The sequence below is a fragment of the Impatiens glandulifera genome, chromosome 1 (genome assembly GCF_907164915.1).
Source record: "Impatiens glandulifera chromosome 1, dImpGla2.1, whole genome shotgun sequence".
NCBI classification, from domain to species: Eukaryota; Viridiplantae; Streptophyta; class Magnoliopsida; order Ericales; family Balsaminaceae; genus Impatiens; species Impatiens glandulifera.
Window position 1 is genome coordinate 522834 of NC_061862.1, and position 19982 is coordinate 542815.

General features: G+C 33.0%; 2 protein-coding genes across 2 annotated transcripts; both read left to right on the plus strand.

Annotated features, from left to right (window-relative positions):
- The first annotated feature begins 8906 nt into the window (after window positions 1-8906).
- On the plus strand, window positions 8907-11546 carry LOC124920954 (probable 2,3-bisphosphoglycerate-independent phosphoglycerate mutase). Its single transcript, XM_047461545.1, has 6 exons — window positions 8907-9141; window positions 9479-9824; window positions 9937-10082; window positions 10170-10446; window positions 10517-10789; window positions 10878-11546. The coding sequence occupies exons 2-6, from the start codon at window positions 9519-9521 to the stop codon at window positions 11349-11351; spliced, it is 1476 nt and encodes a 491-aa protein (XP_047317501.1). The 5' UTR covers window positions 8907-9141; window positions 9479-9518; the 3' UTR covers window positions 11352-11546.
- Window positions 11547-12527: 981 nt separating this feature from the next.
- On the plus strand, window positions 12528-14967 carry LOC124921524 (tryptophan synthase beta chain 2). Its single transcript, XM_047462195.1, has 6 exons — window positions 12528-12857; window positions 12970-13330; window positions 13391-13607; window positions 13715-14252; window positions 14353-14451; window positions 14528-14967. The coding sequence occupies exons 1-6, from the start codon at window positions 12809-12811 to the stop codon at window positions 14779-14781; spliced, it is 1518 nt and encodes a 505-aa protein (XP_047318151.1). The 5' UTR covers window positions 12528-12808; the 3' UTR covers window positions 14782-14967.
- Window positions 14968-19982: the final 5015 nt, after the last annotated feature.

Here is a 19982-nt window from a genome sequence, read left to right on the forward strand (position 1 = left end):
ATTATATTATATATTAATACCTTTCAAATGAGATAGTTCATTTGAGGGTCAGAGAGTCGTTTTTTTTTTAAGGGAATACGGTTAAACCATTTTATTAAAGTCCTAAAAGTGGGAGGGTTAGAAATCAAAGATAGACAAATCCTAAAAAACTGATTAGTAACATTCATATATATATTCTAAGAAAACAGATATTACAAACATAAAATATTATATTCAAACCTAACTATCTCAACCTAGCATTTTCCCATGCCATCCGTTTTCATTGAGAGAGTCGCTTCTTGCGAAAGCTGCAAATGAGTCAAACTATTTGTGAATCGCTTGCGTGCCGCTCAGTGAAAGCTCGACTTGAGTTTCTAAGTTTAAGTCAATCTCGAGCTTATATAATACTTGCTCGATAGTTTGTCGAGTTTTTTCGAGTCTGATAATAAAAAATATATTTAATTATGCTAATATAAAATTTAGAATTTAAAATAAATATATTTTTTCACAAATATTTGGAAATTTAATTTTAATTCAAGTTTTTCAATTCGAGCCGAGTTTGTAGGTAAATAGTCGAGTCGAACTCGAACTCAAATTTATAAACTCGTTCAAAATCGAGTTCGAGTCGAGTTCGAGCTCAAGTTGACTTAAGCTCGGGTTGACTCGTTTGCAGCCCTACTTAGGACCACTATCCGTCACCCACCCTAAAATGCCCCTTTCTCCCCCATCCCATACAGACACACGACTTCTGGTTGTTTGAACAAGGAAACTGTGAGCTAAATACTACAAGTTGTGTCAGTTTAAAGACAATTATAATCTTGCAGCTGGGCTGGTACCAATCAAAGGCTCAAGTGATGAGACATCAAAGAATGGTTCCCCTTTCCCCCTTCACGGCTATATACCTTAATAAAAACCAAAACCTTGTGGTTGCATGTGAATCGTGGACCGGTAAGAGCCTATCTGCGGAAGATCTGAAAGATTGGGAGATGGAGGTTCTACACTTGGAAGGGTCGATTTAATTAAGATATCTCTTTCGTGCATACATACAACGAATGTTTTACGACCACATCATCTCTTTCCAAAGATGGAACTGTTAAGAAATATGTTAGTTTGTTTATTAGTTTAATATTGTATATGGAGAAGTATAACTCCTTGTTCTTATCTAGAAGTAGTTAGTTGTTCTTATCTTATCTAATAGTTAATGGTAGTTAATTGTTATTATTCTATTAGTAGTTTGTAGAAGTTAATAGTTAATTTATGGAAGTTATTTTACTTTTCAAATGTAAGATGATGACTATATATAGCCCTTTATTCCTTCAATAAATTCATCAAGTTCTCTCTTACAAAATTTATTTTCTATAATTCTTTAACTTAACTTGTCAATTTGTATCAGAGCAATGTCTTCTACGTCACAACGAAGAAGAAAGGTGAAATAATTCATGGCAACCGAAAATAATTTTGTTCAAGCTTACGAACATTGGTGTATGTTAATGAAGAACTTCCTTCGATCCAAAGAGTAGTGGGGGTTAATATAAGAAGGAATTCCGACAATTGCTAAAGGATTTGAACCAACAAATGCAGAACAAAAAGCCATTAATGAGGCAAAGCTAAAAGGTTTAAAGGTAAAAAAATTATCTCTTTCAAGCTATTGATAGAACGGTATTAAAAACCATTCTAAATAAGGATACATCAAAATATATTTGGGAATCTTTAAAACAGAAATATAAAAGATCTGTTAGAGTGGATCTGTTAGAGTGCAAAGAGCACAAAGACAAGCTCTTCGCAAAGAGTTTGAAATGTTAAACATGAAGATAGAAGAATCTGTGAGTGATTATTTTGCTAGAACTCTTGTTATTGCAAATAAAATGAGAGTCACTATGAAAAAATGGAAGATGTTGTAGTTATTGAGAAAATTTTGAGATCTATGACATCTAGATTTGATTATGTTGTATGTTCAGTTGAGGAATTAAATGATGTTAATACTCTATCAATTGATATGTTGCAAAATAGTTTGTTGGTTCATGAGCAGAGGATGAATGTACATGTTTTTGAACAAGAACATGCTCTAAAAGCTACATATGTTGATCAAAGAAAATGAAGAGGTCGAGAAAATGGTGGTAATAGAGGAAGAGGTAGAGGTCGAGGGAGGCAATCATTTGATAAATCTACTATTGAGTGTTACAATTGTCACAAACTTGGATACTTTTCTTATGAGTGTCCAACCAAAGAAAGTAAGATTTAAACACAATTTGTTGAAACTAATGAAGTTGTTCTATTAATGACCTATGAAGAAAACAATGTGAGTAATAAAGAAGAATAATGGTATATTGACTCTTGCTGTAGCATTCACATAGGTGGGAAGAAGGAAATGTTTGTAGACTCAATAAAAACAAACTAACATATTTCTTAACGGTAACCGTTTCAGCGGTTGTTGTTCGATGCCGAACTTGGTCAACTATATTTGGATCCGGATCGTGGGTCTGCCAGACACTATCAAAGATCGGAAATGTTTGTAGCGACTTCATTGAAATTGACAAACAGAGTGAAGCAAAATCCAACCTCCAATGGAAAAAAATCAGAATTTACGGCCTAGGTTCTATTGTTCTGTCAAGGATTCCCTTTGAGGACGGAGGTCTGATCTACAACATACTGATGTGGTCGGAGACTGGTTCATCGGTGTTTCTAAGAGATCCTGGGCCCTCTTTGGGAAGCTCCAGCTCAGCAACCACGTTTCATAGGAATTGTAGTACCCTTGTAAATATATATATTTCCTACAGATTTTGAGATCAAATCTTTTCTGCATTTTCTATTGTTCATGTCCCACCAATCCCTTATGTCCCACTTACCCCACCAAAGCCCTCTTTGTCCCACCTATCACCCGTTCCTTTTTATTATAAAAGGAGACAAAACACCTATCCCTTTTAATCCTCACAAAATTTTAATAACGTACACAACACACTTAACCAAATTTCATCAACCTTTCTATTACCATATGAATCATTTCTCCCCAGCCCAAAATAGTTTCCCTTATTTCCAACCCTCTCCCGTACACCAACCCAATCAATTTACCCAATCCACCATTCTAAATCGGATTACCTAACCCACTCAAATTATTCAGTCCACTCATTACACAACCTAACATAACACGATCCAACCCACCTTATCCCACTAACCCATATATTAACCATTTCCAACCCCAAATCTTTAAGTCCAAACCTAAACTTTCTCATTAACCTCTACCACAACATCACATTCCTCTGCACCTTCGTAATTCCCTCCTCCCCAAATTTAACCATTTCCCAAGTTAACTAGAGTATGTTAAACGTTTTAATCTATATCTTTTATTTTTTAAGTCTATACTTTTAATATTCTAGTCGATAAATTGATATAAATTATACTTGTAGAAATATTTTTGAATATGTAGTGAAGAACTTTCCATGAAGTCTTCATTCAGATCTTCCATGGATATTGAATCTCATAGTTTTGGATATGGATCTTTGATGAAAGAATATTGTTTGATATGGGTTGATGTCTTTCAACCTTTAATCGATAACCCTTAGTATTCTTGAGAGTGTATAAATATCTATGATTTAGTCTGATTAGTTAACATAATAGGTAAACTATCTATATAGGTTGAGACTAACCATAATATACCCATTATTGTTCAACTTATCAACAAAATAGTAATTGATGTTTTCACTTCTACATAAATATATCATCATATTTATTATAAATGTTATAAATGTTTAAATAATCTAATAATTTTTATATCACTTTATATAAACTGTGTAGACACATAATATTTATATACCCCAATTTAAATTAAAATATATATATAATAATAATAATTCTAGGTTATTTTTTAGGAATACATAAAACAAAGCAAAATCAAACAAGACTTTAGCCAATAATTGACCTAAGTCATTGATTTAACCCAAACCATAAGCTATAGCTCAACCTCAACATGTAGGTGGTTAGACATTCAAAGCCCGTCAACAGTAAGGCCCAAGCTCAACTAGTTTGGGATTGAATTAAATAAATGAAAAGGCAAAAGATCTCTTTAAATAAAGAGAAAGAGTTGAGGGCCTCCGCGTTTAGATAAAAGGGGAAGAGACCCCTCATTTCCCATAACCCTAAAATATATCTCCCTCTCTTGTCTCATAGTCGTCCACTTTCCCTCTCTTCTTCTCATCGACCTCCCATCCACACGATGAAGATGAGGAACGATGACCACCCTCCTTATAAAAGGATCTTCGGACAAGGAATAGAAAAAAAAACCGAAAAATTAGAATGGAGAAGGAGGATAAAGAGGAAGAACGAAGAAAAAGTTGTAAACATGTACAAATTCGATCAAACTCTATCTCCAGGTATGATTTAAATTAACCTTCAATAATTATTATTTAAATCAACCACAAATTAAAAGTATCAAACAATAATATTTTAAACTTGACAAAAAGAATTAAAGTAGATACCGTAGTTCTGACGAGCACAAGCCCTTTACGAGTGTAACTTTCAAACCGAAACTGAATCTCTAAAACGCGTTTAATTTCTCTAGAAAAATTAAGTAACGACTCTATAATTTAAAAAGTAAATTATCGATTTATTTAAAACATTTAAAATATTTTATAAATTAAATCATAGTCGTCCACTTTCCCTCTCTTCCTCTTGTCGACCTCCCATCCACCCGATGAAGAACGACGACCACCCTCCTTTCATCCCACCCATAAAATGATGTCATATCCGATCTTATCCATTCGGATAAAGTCGACAGCATCCTCCTTCGTCATATCCACAACATATCCACGTCTTCGACTTATCCATGCTATAAGGTCGATGACGTTGACTTGTCCTTTTCCTCAAAAGTCAAACCTCTAAAAGACCGGAGATGATAAGGATCTGACCATGCATTAAAGTTTTTAGTCAAAATAACTGACTTAATGAAGATCCAAATGCGGTTAGTCCGCCTATAAAAGGACCTTCGGACAAGGAGAGAAAAAAAAACTGAAGAAGGAGAACGGAGAAGGAGGACAAAGAGGAAGGACGAAGAAAAAATCTGTAAACATTTACAAATTCGATCAAACTCTATCTCTAGGTATGATTTATATTATGAAATTTCAATACCTTCAATAATAATGATGTAAATCATCCACAAATTAAAAGTATCAAACAATAAAATTTTAAAATTGACAAAAAAATTTAAAGTAGAGACCATAGTTCTGACGAGCATAGAGGAGTAAGCGCGATAGCCCTTTACGAGTGTAACCAAGCCCTGAATCGAAACAGAATCTATAAAATGCGTTTAATTACGCAAAACATTTTCTTAATGTTAAAAAAATTATGTGGCGACTCTATAATCTAAAAAGTCAATTCCCGATTTATTTAAAACATTTAAAATATTTTATAAATCAAATCATAGTCGCCCATTTTCCCTCTCTTCCTCTTGTTGACCTCCCATCCACCCGATGAAGATGAAGAAAGACGACCACCCTCCTTTCATCCCACCCACAAAACGACGCCATATCCGATCTTATCATATCAGATAAAATCGACAACATCCTCCTTTGTCATATCCACAACATATCCACGTCTCTGGCCTTATCCATGCCGATAAAGTCGATGACGTTAACTTGTCCTCTTCCTCAGAAGTCAAACCTCTAAAAGATCGGAGATGATAATGATCTGACCATGCATTAAAGTTTTCAGCCGAAATAACTGACTTCTTGAAAATTCAAAGGCGGTTAGTCCGCCAATAAATAGACCTTCGGACAAGGAACATAAAAAAAAGAAAAACCGGAGAAGGAGAATGGAGAAGGAGGACAAAGAGGAAGAACAGAGAAAAAATATGTAAACATGTACAAATTCGATCAAACCATATCTCCAGGTATGATTTAAATTATGAAATTTCAATACTTTCAATAATTATTATTTAAATCATCCACAAATTAAAAGTATCAAACAATAAAATTTTAAAATTGACAAAAAAATTTAAAGTAGAGACCGTAGTTTTGACGAGCACAGAGGAGTAAGCGCGAGAGCCCTTTACGAGTGTAACCAAGCCCCGAACCAAAATAGAATCTCTAAAATGCATTTAGTCACTTATTCATAAACGATCGATTCATTTCTTTATATCATTTTTTTCGTGAATCAATTAACTCTAGTTACTCAATCATCCCTTCATGCCGAAAGTGGAGTATTTTCTTGGAATGATTTCTTACAATTTACAGGTAAATTAAAATTTATTTTTACTTCTCATAACGCTATTGCTTTTGCTTTTAGATAACTTGAATGATCTCGTGAACGTAGAGTTTTATAGGTTATGATTTTCGTTTCAATGAAAAAAATATCAAATGTTTAGATTTAATATCTTTGTAACATCACAGTTAATAATCTATTTGACTACGTTTACTCTTTGGTAATTGTTGGTATGAAGTGTATTTAAGCTTGACTATTGGTATTTTTTTGCTTCATTTTGATCTGATTTTAAATTCTGAATTCTCTTGTTACTCTAATTTCTTTTTGTTTTAAGGAAATTTGGTGACGTAGGAAAATAATTCTTTTGTCAATTAACTAATCGATAAGTATTGTTCATGTATTATATAAGAAACTTATGCTTATATAACTTGACATGCATTTTATATAGCTACCCTCCAAAGTTAATAAACCTATTAATAGGGAACAGACTCTAAATAACACAAAATTATTTACAATTAGAGCACATCATCCAAATTTACCAATAAGAGTTAGAATAAAAAATACTAAAAAAGACTATATACTAACACATGTGCTTTATTAGTAGTTGACAGTAACATATATTGTTGACACTAAATATGTAAGAGTGTGAAAGAACTTAAGGTTTACTATTTTGGGTATAATTTTCTACTTCTATCTCCATTTAATTAATATTCAATGTCTGCTTCACATTCATGCTAAAGTTCTTTTGGTTTGGACCATTTTATTAACATCAAATATGTAAATGGAAGAGTATCTTTTTCACTTACCATAAATAGCGTCGTAATTGAATCTAATGAGGTTGGCATTGAAATCAATATGAAAACTAGAATCTCTAGTCCAAAAATACAAGAAAATGTTGCAGAAAAAGAGGAAAAGGGTTCCAAATAAGAAGAAGGAAAAAAAATTCAAAAATTTATCATGTTTTGAATGTTGAATAGATATGCAAGTTTGATACTTTTATTTTAAAAATAAATTTTGGTTTAAGTTCGAGCTCGAGTTTAAGAATTTAATTTTAGTTCAAGTTTTTCGATTCGAGTCGAGCTTATAAGTAAATAATCAAGTCGAGCTTCAATTTATAAACTCGTTCAAACTCGAGTTCGAGTCGAACTAATAAATATTGAATCAAGCCGAGCTCAAGCTAGCTGGAGCTCGACTGAGCTCATTCGCAACCTTAGTCTCCTCCATTTGGACTCTTCTTGAGAATGTTATCAATCATGCATAGGTCATGCTTTCTAATATTAACACTAGAGACTTTTGGTAATAATAGATCTTCATGTTCGAGAGAGAACAAAGACTCTGACTTTCAGGCAACTCAAACTGATAGAACAGATTTCTCTAAGGTCTGGAAGTGCATCACACTTATTATGTAGTATATAATGAAACATGAGAATTTTCAAATAAAGAGTTTGCAGTCTGTGAGCATTAAATATTTTCTTTTTTAAATTTTCGTATCAATCAAGAAGAATGGATGTGCATAGTGTATGGAATGTGACTATCTCTAGTTTATCTGAAGAATGCAAACTATTTAAGAATCTTCAAGCTTATCGGTTCCACCCTCATGTCAATAAAAAAAATGACATTTAAATAAAATAAAAATTAATACTTTTAAGTATTTAAAACAAACTCCACTTTCTTAAAATAATCCCCAAATTTTTTAAATATTACAAAAATTATTAAGTTTAAACTATTTTCAAATGGTAGGTTAACTTTTTCTCTTGCTTATATACCATTCCTTATTTATTTCACACACTCAATCTATCATATATTTATTTAAAAAAATTTGATTGGTGATAATTTGAAAAGTGTATTTTAAATTATTTATTTATTTATTAAATATATAATTGTAAAATATTAAAAAAAAAACTATTTTAATTAATAAATTTAATAATGTAATTTATAAGAGAGTTAATAAAATAATGTTTGATTATAATATTTTTGATATTTTATATAAATACTTAACACCGGACTAAATGCCATAATTACTTCAAATCATATGATTAGTTTGTAATTCCATAGTTGAAAATTTTGTATGGTTTGAGAGTATAAACTAATTTAAATATGAAAGAAATCTAACTTTTAAAATTGTTGCATGAATAAGTTATAAACGTAGGCTGTGTTGAATTGTGCAAGAGAACACGAATTGGGCGAAAATGGTATAAGATAAATATCTAATGAAATTTATGTTTTATTGATAAAGAAAATTAATATCCATAATAGTTTAATGAGATAACTAACAATTTTATTACAATTTTGTTCTCTTTTTAACTCGTGACTTGATATCCATGAATTAACTCGCAAACTCGAAAAAGACATGAATTAACTCGCAAACTCGAAAAAGACATGAATATCGCTTTCTTTTTAGAGTAAAATTGCAAACTTATAATACACGTTATTATCTAATAGAAGCTCATTTTGATGTATATATTTAGTAAAAGAGAGATGATTTTTTAACTTTCAAATCAAGCAACTTAAAAAATTGATGATTTATTTTGGAGAGAAATTAAATATTTATGAATTAATCTGCACTTTTTATTAATAATAATAAAATAAAAATATATGATAACTGTTTGATTATTTGATATTTTTTTAGTTTGATTATTTGATATAGTATTAATTATATATTAAAAAGGATTTTACTAATTTTATTTAAATAAATTGTTTACAACAAATAAGTTTGTGCTTTGGCAAAGGGCTCTAGAGAGACTCACAGCACAGGTCACACAACACAGCCTTCTTTCTTCTCAATCAAAGTTTCTTCTCCGTCAGTCAGTCCGTGTCGCTTCTCAACTACGAGCGAGCGAGAGAAAGACGCTAAGAGAGAGAACGGATCCTGAAGTGTTTGGCTGATCCGATCATCTACTCATACCACCGGCGATATCACTCGCTCTTAGCGTCACCAGTTGAAGAACATTGGTGTTTTCCCCACAACAAGTAAGGATCTGCTACTTTAATTCCAAGTTTAGATATAATAGCGCACTCACAGAGAAGTCGGCTCGCTCAAAGAGCCCTGATCTTTGTTTAGATTCTTCTATTCATCATCATCTGTTCACGATTGCATTTTTATGTCTAAATCAAATCTGTACAATTGTATCTCCATATCGAGGTTTCAGATCAACACTAAAGAATCCCATATAAAATTTTCTATATTTGCTTACTGTGTTCAATATTATCTACTGTGTTTATATGCCTAATTCAGGAGGACTTTGACATGTCTATTCTTTTCTTTACCATGCATACAATAATCTTTAATTCCCTGGCATTTGAACAGTAACTGTTGATTGAAGAAATTAGAAAAGAAAACTAGCATCATGGTGAGTTCTGAATCCAAAAGAAGAGTGGCATTTGTTTTGATTGACGGACTGGGTGATGTTTCCTTACCAATGCTCGGCTTTAAGACACCCCTTCAAGTTGCAAAAACTCCCAATTTGGATGCCATTGCTTCTGCTGGAGTTAATGGTTTGATGGACCCTGTTGAAGTAGGCCTTGCTTGTGGAAGTGATACTGCTCATCTTTCTTTGCTCGGTTATGATCCTCGAGTTTATTACAAAGGCCGAGGTGCATTTGAATCGATGGGTGCTGGATTAGCCATGTCTCCAGGAGATATCGCTTTCAAGGTAACCTCTTCTTTTAATTTCCTCAACAATCTATCTATTAATTATTTTGTTTGATTTTCAAAACCATGTCACTGATATTATTATCTTCATCCCTTATTTATCGACGTGACAGTCAAACTTTGCCACCCTAGATGAAAATACTGGAATAGTTATCAGTAGGAGGGCTGATCGTCACTTTGAAGAGGAAGGCCCTATTTTCTGTGCGGCTTTGGATGGAATGAAACTGCCGTCATTCCCCGAGTATGAAGTTAGAGTGAGGTATTCAATATATTTCTTGTTTCCATAAACGAGTACTGTATTCTGTATTGAATGCAAATACTTTATAAAGATTGTGTCTTTTTGCAGGTATGCCACAGAACACAGATGCGGAGTTGTTGTTAAAGGTCCGAAGCTAAGTGGAAACATATCTGGGACAGATCCACTCAAAGATAATCGCTTACTCCTGCAAGTTGAAGCCCTAGATGATACCGACGAAGCAAAGCATACAGCAACCGTCGTCAATGAGTTATCCAGAGAGATATCTAGAATCTTGATTTCTCATCCACTGAATGCAAAACGGGCAGCAGAGGGGAAGACTATCGCCAATGTTGTTCTCTTAAGGGGGTGTGGTATTAGAATTCAGGTCAGTTAGTTAATAATTAAACAAGAAGGCTTTAAAGTCTGTGTTTTTATATTACGATTTGATGTTACAGGTTCCTTCTTTTGAAAAGAAACACGGACTTTGGCCATGTATGGTTGCTCCAACAAAGATCATTGCTGGCCTAGGCTTATCTCTTGGCATAGACATTCTAGAGGCTCCTGGAGCAACAGGTGATTATAGGACACTACTAACTTCAAAGGCAACCGCCATTGCGAACGCACTTTCGGCTCCTCTTCAAACTTGCCCTTGCGTATTTGTACCTGGGAAAGATGAGTATAACGCAGGCAGACCTGACGGTTACGATTTTGGGTTTCTTCATATTAAGGTAGGTAGACAGACAGACAAACAGATTGTATTGGAAAGTTTGTGTCTTTCCTTATCTGTTTTGTTTTGTTTTGTTTTTAATGGTGCAGGCCATAGACGACGCAGGTCATGACAAAGCAAGCTTATTCAAGGTTAAAGGATTGGAGGCGGTTGATCGGGCTATAGGACAACTGGCAAAGCTCCTTTGGCAGGCTGAAAAGTGTGGTGGCTTTCAATACTCCCTTTGCATAACGGGAGATCACTCGACCCCGGTTGAGTATGGTGACCATAGCTTTGAACCGGTCCCATTTACACTCTGCCATTTAAAGGACTTTGTGGGAGCATTGGGTGGGGAGACTGCAATTATGGAGACTTCACTGGATCCATTCCCTCTTCCAACTGTTAAAGCTGGAGATGGTTTTGAGGTAGAGGATGAAGTGGATAGAAGCGAAAAGGTTAAAGCTTATGCTGGAGATTCAGTATTTGAGTTTGATGAGTTATCCGCGGCTAGAGGGTGCCTTGGCCGCTTTCCTGGTGGTGAGATGATGGGAACTATAAGGGCATTCCTTGAGCTTAGGCCATGACTGACTGACCCTTCCTTCATATGTATGTTCTCTTTTGGTGCTCCTTTCCTTAGATCAAACTATGTAATAAGAGTCTGACTGTTGTTTTGGTTTGGGTTGATCTAAGTTAGAGTTATAATAAAATAAAACAACAGGAGGCGGGCTGTTGTGCCATAATCCTAGGACAAAAGGGAAACATATTTGTTTCTCTTGTAACTTTATATAAAAAAAACAATGAAACAGTAAGTTCCCCCAAAAAAGAAAAAAAGTTTTTGGTTTTACTTACCATAGTCTTGGTTACTTGATCTCGTACTAAATTATGATCTACAAATGCACTTTGATAATTTGTGGAATAAATTCTATAAAAAAAATCATTTTTTTTTTAAAGCAATCATATTTTTTTTAAGTTATCAAAATGAGGGATTTTATCTAGTTAACAGAGTGCTTGAACTTTTCTGCTTATTTTCAATGAAATACAAAAACAAATGAAAATCAATTCTCTTTATGTAAATGAAAACCAAATCTCTTTATGTTTGGAGTGAAAATCAATTCTCTTTATGTTTATGTTGTAATGAAAATCAATTCTCTTTATGTTAATGAAAACCAAATCTCTTTATGTTTGGGTGAAAATCAATTCTCTTTATGTTGTGGTGAACGATCTGAAAAAAAGACTTTAAAGAGTCTTCAAATGTAAAAGTTATGGGACGATCATATCAAAATATTCATGTTACACGCGCTCGTTTCAATCCGAGAAAAATAGAATTTTACGGGAATATAATTTTTCGATCTTATTGACATTTAATACTTTTACGTTTGTTTTCTTATTTGTATTATTTTCACATTCCTAATATTTTAACTTAACTTTCGAAACATTTATGTAATGTTTGGTATGCGGTACTAGTTATGTAGGTATAACTTTCGAAACATTTATGTAATGTTTGGTATGCGGTATATAAAAAAATAAAAATAATCTGTGAAGTAAATATAAGGTGGTTGCATGCTCCCAAATCCTATCTCCTCTCCTCAATGTAGGGGCAAAAATAAGGATTCTATCCCCTTGCTGGACCTTATATATATATATATATATATATATATATATATATATATAGTACCCACCGACCAAACAAACAAGCAATGAAATTACGAAGGTTATGAGTGAACTTGGAGAACCCATCAAATTCATCTGATGTTCTTGTCGGGGATATAATTTTTAATAATAACATAAAAAAGAAGTAAAAGATTTAGAATTAAGTTGTGTTTAAAAGAAAAGAAAAGAAAAGAAAAACAGTACATGTGTTGACTGACGGACCATTATTAAGGCATCACCCACCACCGCTGTTGAAAAACGCACCTCATCTCTACCAGCTCCCTCTTATTTATAGGGAACTGAGCTAAGGGAAGGGAGTTGACTCACTCATATCCTTCTCAAAGAATCAAGATCAAGATCAAGCGGCGGCCGGCAACAACCAACAACCGAGATGACTCTTTCTCTCTCCCTTCAACTAAATGCTCGACTTACACTTACAGGTTCGGTCGGTCTGTCTTATGAATGGGAATGGGTTCTTTATTCAATTCAATTCAATTCATTTGTTTTAATCATGTCATATGCTGCTGTTGTTGTTGTTGTTTCAATCCTCAGGCAAGAAACAATATTATTGGAAACTACGGGGGGACGACTCTGTCTCTACTACAATATTGAAACCAAAGGCTACCCATCTGAGAATCTCATCTGGGTATGATGGAGGAAACAGATTCTCCTCTGTTGGAAATCCTAAAGCAATCGATATTCCTCGACAATGGTACAATCTAATCGCCGATCTTCCGAGTAAACCTCCACCACCTCTACACCCAAAAACATTTCAACCATTGAAGCCCGAGGATTTGTCTCATCTCTTTCCCGACGAATTAATCAAGCAGGAGACAACCCTTGAACGCTTCATTGATATCCCTCAAGAAGTGCTCGATATCTACTCCCTTTGGCGTCCAACCCCTCTTATAAGGTTTTTAATTTGTGCGTGTTCTACTATCTATATATACATGATCAATTCATCTCTTTCCAGGGCCAAGAGATTGGAGAAACTGCTGGATACGCCTGCCAGGATATATTTCAAGTATGAAGGTGTAAGTCCGGCTGGATCACACAAACCGAATACTGCAGTTCCACAAGTCTGGTACAATGCACAACAAGGAGTCAAGAGGATCGTCACGGAAACCGGCGCCGGCCAATGGGGATGTTCACTGGCCTTCGCTTGCAGCTTATTTGATATTGACTGCCAAGTAAGTAAGAGAATTAATTATAAACGAGAGCAGAGCAGAGCAGAATCAAACTATGAATTATTATTACTACTACTTATTGGGTGTTGTTGGTTCAATTGAACAAACAGGTTTGGCAGGTTCGAGCATCGTTTGATCAGAAACCGTACAGAAAAATGATGATGCAAACGTGGGGTGCCAAGGTTCATCCATCTCCCTCTGAAATCACCGAATGTGGAAGAAGAATTCTGGAAAAGGATCCGGACAGCCCAGGCAGCCTAGGAATTGCGATCTCAGAGGCGGTAGAAGTTGCAGCCATGGATGCGGGCACAAAATACTGTCTGGGCAGCGTTCTTAACCACGTTTTACTTCATCAGACAGTTATAGGCGAAGAGTGCATACAGCAGATGGAGATTATGGGGGAGACTCCTGACGTGATCATTGGATGCGCTGGAGGAGGGTCAAACTTTGGCGGGCTCTGTTTCCCCTTCATTCGCGAGAAGCTTAAGGGGAGAATGAATCCTGTCATCAGAGCGGTTGAACCCGCGGCATGCCCGTCGCTGACGAAAGGCGTCTATGCTTACGATTATGGCGATACTGCCGGAATGACGCCGCTCATGAAAATGCACACATTGGGACACGACTTCATTCCGGACCCTATTCACGCAGGTCCGTATTATTTATTATTGAATCGATCGAGAACAAAAACCCTTATTGAAGCTTAAGGGGATTTTGATTTGGGTCCCGGTTTGTTTTGTTTTTTTTTCAGGAGGTTTACGTTATCATGGAATGGCGCCATTGATATCGCACGTGTATGAATTGGGTTTCATGGAAGCCATTTCAATCCCTCAGAATGAATGCTTTCAAGGTATGTATGTAGGTACAATGAGTTTGATTGATTGATTGATGGGATGGGGGGTGTATTGAAGTTTAAAACTTTTCAGGGGCCATACAATTCGCTAGAACGGAAGGGTTGATTCCTGCGCCGGAGCCGACGCATGCGATAGCGGCGGCGATTAGAGAGGCGATCCGGTGTAGAGAGAGCGGGGAATCGAAAGTGATTCTGATGGCGATGTGTGGACATGGGCACTTTGATCTTCCAGCCTATGAAAAGTATTTGCAAGGAGGTTTGGTTGATCTTTCTTTTGATCAAAACAAGATCAACGCATCTCTTTCCAACATCCCAAATCTAGCTTAAAAATTACCAAACCCTAAACCCTAAACCATAAACCCTAAACCGATCATCATCATTTCTTAACTTAAGTCTCCTCTCTGTAATAATAATAATAATAATGTTGATGAAAACCAAGGATAATCTGCTTGGGTGAGAGAAGAGTCTGCCCATTTTTCTTTCTTTCTATGTTAGATTTTGATTTAAGCTTAACCCTTGTTGGTTGGTTGGTTGGTTGAACCTACAGAGTTTAAATGCATCAAGATCCATTAAAACTCACAAAAACTCAGATACTAATTACTTGTGTTTAGATTATTCAACAAAATGCAATTTTAACTAGATGACATGTACCCTAAATTAAACCAACATATACAAAAAATTCATTCTTTATGAATATTCTCTATTAATCTTCTTTATGCCAAGTGTTTTTATTTGATCCATCAGTAATTCATTTATCAGTATTTTATAAGTTCATTATAAACAAAGTCACTAATTATGACAAAGGTGTTAAATTTTGATTAACTAGTAATTTCTTTCTTCATTTGGATAAAAAAAAATATGATTGTATTGATTTTTTAAAAATATTTTTTTATTAATTAGGTGCTTGTAATTAGTAATAATCGTTAAATTAATTTGATAAGTAAATACATTTTTGTTTTGTAAAAATTTTGGGAAACATTTTATAGATCTAAATCCGGATTTATTAAAAATTGTCAATATTTTATTTTTTTTACATTTTTTCCCAATTAACTCATAGGAGTGTAGATCTGATTAAGTTTAAAAACAAAACTGAATTAGATATATGCTTAAAAAAATCTTTATAACTTTTTTTTAATACAAAGAGTCAAAAAGAGTGTTCTCAAATGGTCTAACATGTGGCTCACATTTTCATTTGACAAAAATAGGATTGTGGTGGTAGGGGATTCGAATGAAAAATACCAATTTGTTTTGATTGTTATTTTTGTGTATGGATGGATAAATTAATGTTTTTTTCCTTACATCAAAATTTATTCCAAAGACATTAAAGTTTATACTATGGTTATATGTTTGGATGGATGGTAGTCTTTAATAAAAATAATTTATATTATTTTGTAAGTTCTTAAATTGTTATTTTTTTTATATATATATATATATATATATATATATATATATATATATATATATATATATATAAATTTGATCATTATTTTTTTCAACAATTATTCATTCAAAACTTGGTATACAACTATAAATATTCTTCTAATATAATTATGAATATAATTATAATAAACTTTGAGTGTATTATGAATACAAATTTAACATTTCAAGTTAATTATAATATCATTATTTTATAATATTATAAATATAATTTTCATAATAAAAATGATTTAATTTATATTCATTGATAAAATTAGATATAATTTGTATAAACATATAAGTTATAAGATATTGACGAGGTTTACATATTTTAGAAAATAGTATAAGAATGTTACAAGGATACAATATTATTTTCTCTTTTAATTAGACAATATTATGAAATAATTTTATACTTTTTTTTTAAAATTTTAAAGGCCATATTTTTATTAATAATAATATAAGTGATAATACAACCTATCTAATTTTCACTATAATTTTTCTTTTCTAAAATTAAAAAATTATTTTTTCAGAAGATATCTTGTTTCTCTTTCCATCGATTATATTTTTTAGTTGACAGTGTGTTTTGTTTGTTTCGGCATCATGTTTAGTAGAATTGGACTTTTTGTCTAGAATTTTTTAATTCGAATAATACTTTAAGTTGTTAGTGGATTATCTGTTTATCATTTTTAATTGTGTTGATGATCATTTCTCGAGTTTTTGTCCGTCCAATATTAACACCAAATAAGACGAAATTATCACATCTAGAGTTATTTTTTTATTTTTTTCCCCGATAAAAGTTATTAAAATTGATCTTATAAATATCCTCTCATAATTTATACGAGTTTATCACTAATTTTTTTTTATCTTCTTTAACTCCTGGTGCTGCTATTCTATTCCCATTCCAATTTCTACCATCATCGTCGCAACTTGCGAGTTTGAGGAGGATAAGGTCGATTTAATGGAGGTGCAGCAATCCCTCGGTTCCATTTCTAAGCCACTACCACTAGCTCAGGATCTCCAAAATGCTCGACCAGGATTTGGGGCTCCTTGGTATAGGGAATCCATTTTTTGAGTAATATATATGAATAGAAAGATAAATTGGATAGGATAGATGAATGTATTTCTCTTTTAATACTAACCTTTGACCAATGACAATTTTAAGTGTTGCTTATAATATTAAAAAAAAATCCGACACCGTTTCATTGGTTTGTTCGTATTATTTTACTTTAATAATTATCGTTTAAAAACTCAATTGAGTTTGTCTTTGGACTAGACGATCGTTTGAATCTTTTACATTAAGAATTTTATTTTTGTAAATTGTTTATACAATTTAACATATAAATTATAAATTATTTATTTTAATTATATATATGTTTTTTTGGTATTATTTACTAATTAATTTTGTTTGAATATATTTTCTTATAGATAATTTTGGCAGACATATTTTAAAGTTATTTATCTCTTTATTAATATCTTCTTTATTGTATTGTTTTAAGACTTTCTTTTTTATTTTATTATTGAGAAGATCATTAATTTTACTAATTAAGTTAGATGAATTTGTTAAATTTTTTTAAGTATCAAAATTATATTTATATATATGAACTTGATAAAAAAATGTTAAATTTATTGAAAATGATAAAATCTCAAAAGGACGTTAAAATTTTACTACGTTATATCCACATATTTCCTTTTAATTTTGAATTACTCTAAGCAATTGACTTTCAAACAAGACATAAGAAAAAGAAAAGTAATAAGTAACCCATTCCATCTTCTTTTAAACTTTTACCTTTTACCTTTCATCTCTTTAACCCCATCTCCTCTCCCTTTCACCTTTTTACTTTCATCTCTCACCATCTTAATTTGGGAAATCAAAATCTCTCCAGGCAGAACTTTAAACCATTGGTGCTCAAAGCCTCCCAACCGAACTCTAAAATGTCGATGTGGCCGAAGCCTTATCTAGACGAACTCTAATTGTCTCAAATTCAATTTAAAATAGAATGTCCCAAATTCAATTTAAAACATTCTACTCAAATTCTTTTTTTAAGTGAAATGCTTAAAACTTTCAACTTGGCAAAAACTTTAGCTAATAGGCTAAAAGTTTTTTTACCCTAACTCATTTCTCTTAATTAGATAATGTTCGTACAAGATAGACAGATCATCGACACTTCTCTCATTACAAATGAGTGCATTGAATCTATTACTAGAAGAAAGAGGACGTGAGCTTTTTATACGTTAGTTGGAATTTTCTCTTTTCTCTTTTTGAGAATATGAGTTTTGGAGTGAAATGGAGCTCAAAGGGTTTTTTTTAAGAGTTCGAGGGGTCAACGATACAGTATTTTTTTAAAAGCTCGAAAGGCTTAGACAAGGGGATCTTTTATCACCCCTAATTTTAAAGTGGTTATAGAAGAATTTTCAAAACTATTCGAAAAAGCCATCAATGTTAGTCTTTTCACAGTGATTAATATGGGAACGATGAGAATACCCAACTACATATTTCACTTACCTTTTGTTGATGATACTCTTTGTCATACTGAACCTACTACAAAAAACCTTCATTTTTTCCGAAAGATTCTTATTCTTTTTGATTTTTTCATCGGTAACATTCCTAACACCTAATCATTTGCCGACATTCTAGAGTTTAGAATCAGTTCCCTCCCATCAAAATAGCACGGCTTCCCTCTCGGTACTAAATTCAGTTACAAAGAGATTTGGATCCTATCATTAAGAAAATGAGAATCAGGTTGGCTCTTTGGAAGAGAAAATTTCTCTCTAAATGCGACAAGTTAATCCTCATTTAGAACTCCCTCGGCACAATCTCAACATTCACTATCTCATTCTTCTCTATCCTTACATTGTTGGCCAACATAATGAACACAATCATTAGGAATTTCCTTTGGGGCAACTCCAACTCTTCTAAAACCACTCACTTTGTGAGATGAGACACAACAAAACTTGACGTTGTTGACGGCGGACTCGGAATCAAGGACTTCTCCTTTTTCAACACTTTGCTCCTCTGTAAATGGTGGTGGAGATTTTCAACGACAACGCAAGCCTCTGAGAGAAAGAAATTATCGCTAAGTATGGATTTTGAGATAACGAATAGATGCAATTTTTTGAGAGAATGTTTATAGGTTGGGGCTATATCACTAAAAATGGGAGAAGCTCCACCCACTTCTCATTTTTACTATTGATAATGGTAAAAAAATTGATTTTTGGAATGATCTGTGACCCCCTAACGGAAAACTGTTAGACTCTTATCAAGACATTTTTGAGATATCTAGTAAAAAATTGGCTAAAATGATAGACTGTTTTCGTCTCACATCTAATCAAATTATTTGAAAATTTTCTTTAAATAGACGAATTTCCATCGAAAAGATGCTCTTACCCATGTTTCAATTGACCTAGAGACTGATGATAAGCTTTTTCTGACCGGCTCACTCGATTTTAAAACTAGCGACATTTACTACGCGTCTCTCCAAAGAACTTCATCCTAGTTTCATTGGAAAAGTTGTGGAAATAAAAAAATTCATCAAAATTTTGTTTTTTGATTGAGAAGCTATCAATGAAAGAGTTTTGACATCTAACAAACTAGAAAAAAAATATATCATCTTACTTGTAGATGTAACATTTATTTGAAGAGTGAAGAATTCATTGATTATATCTTCTTTATTGTGATCTTGTCAAGAGCATGTGAGCTCTTCTGTAGAACCTCTTTCAATTTTATTGGGATACACCAACAAAAGTCGTGACTTCTAAGTCAAATGGATTGAATGTTGTTTTAGCAACAACATCGCGAACGACTGAAACCAATTCTCCTCATTATGTGGTGGATGATCTGGAAAGAAATAAATAGAGAGTTTTCAAAAGGAAAATTTATGAATATGAGCATCTCGAAGGATTTATGTTACACGCGTTCGCTTCAATCCGAAATTAGGACCGGTACAACATGATAATTTTTCGATTTTATTGACATTTAAAATTCTTACGTTGTCTTATGTATTGTTTTTGAACCATCTTGTGCTCTTTTAAATAAAAGTTGACATTTAAAAAAAAAGAATATTTTAATTGAAAATTTTATTTTATAAATTTGTTAATATTATACTCATAATTAT

Coding starts and splice junctions, on each gene's coding strand:
- LOC124920954 (XM_047461545.1), top strand. CDS start 9,519: ATGGTGAGTTCTGAATCCAAAAGAAGAGTGGCATTTGTTTTGATTGAC. Junction 9,825..9,936: donor CAGGAGATATCGCTTTCAAG/GTAACCTCTTCT, acceptor TCGACGTGACAG/TCAAACTTTGCCACCCTAGA. Junction 10,447..10,516: donor GGTGTGGTATTAGAATTCAG/GTCAGTTAGTTA, acceptor TTGATGTTACAG/GTTCCTTCTTTTGAAAAGAA.
- LOC124921524 (XM_047462195.1), top strand. CDS start 12,809: ATGACTCTTTCTCTCTCCCTTCAACTAAATGCTCGACTTACACTTACA. Junction 13,608..13,714: donor TATTTGATATTGACTGCCAA/GTAAGTAAGAGA, acceptor TTGAACAAACAG/GTTTGGCAGGTTCGAGCATC. Junction 14,452..14,527: donor TCAGAATGAATGCTTTCAAG/GTATGTATGTAG, acceptor AAAACTTTTCAG/GGGCCATACAATTCGCTAGA.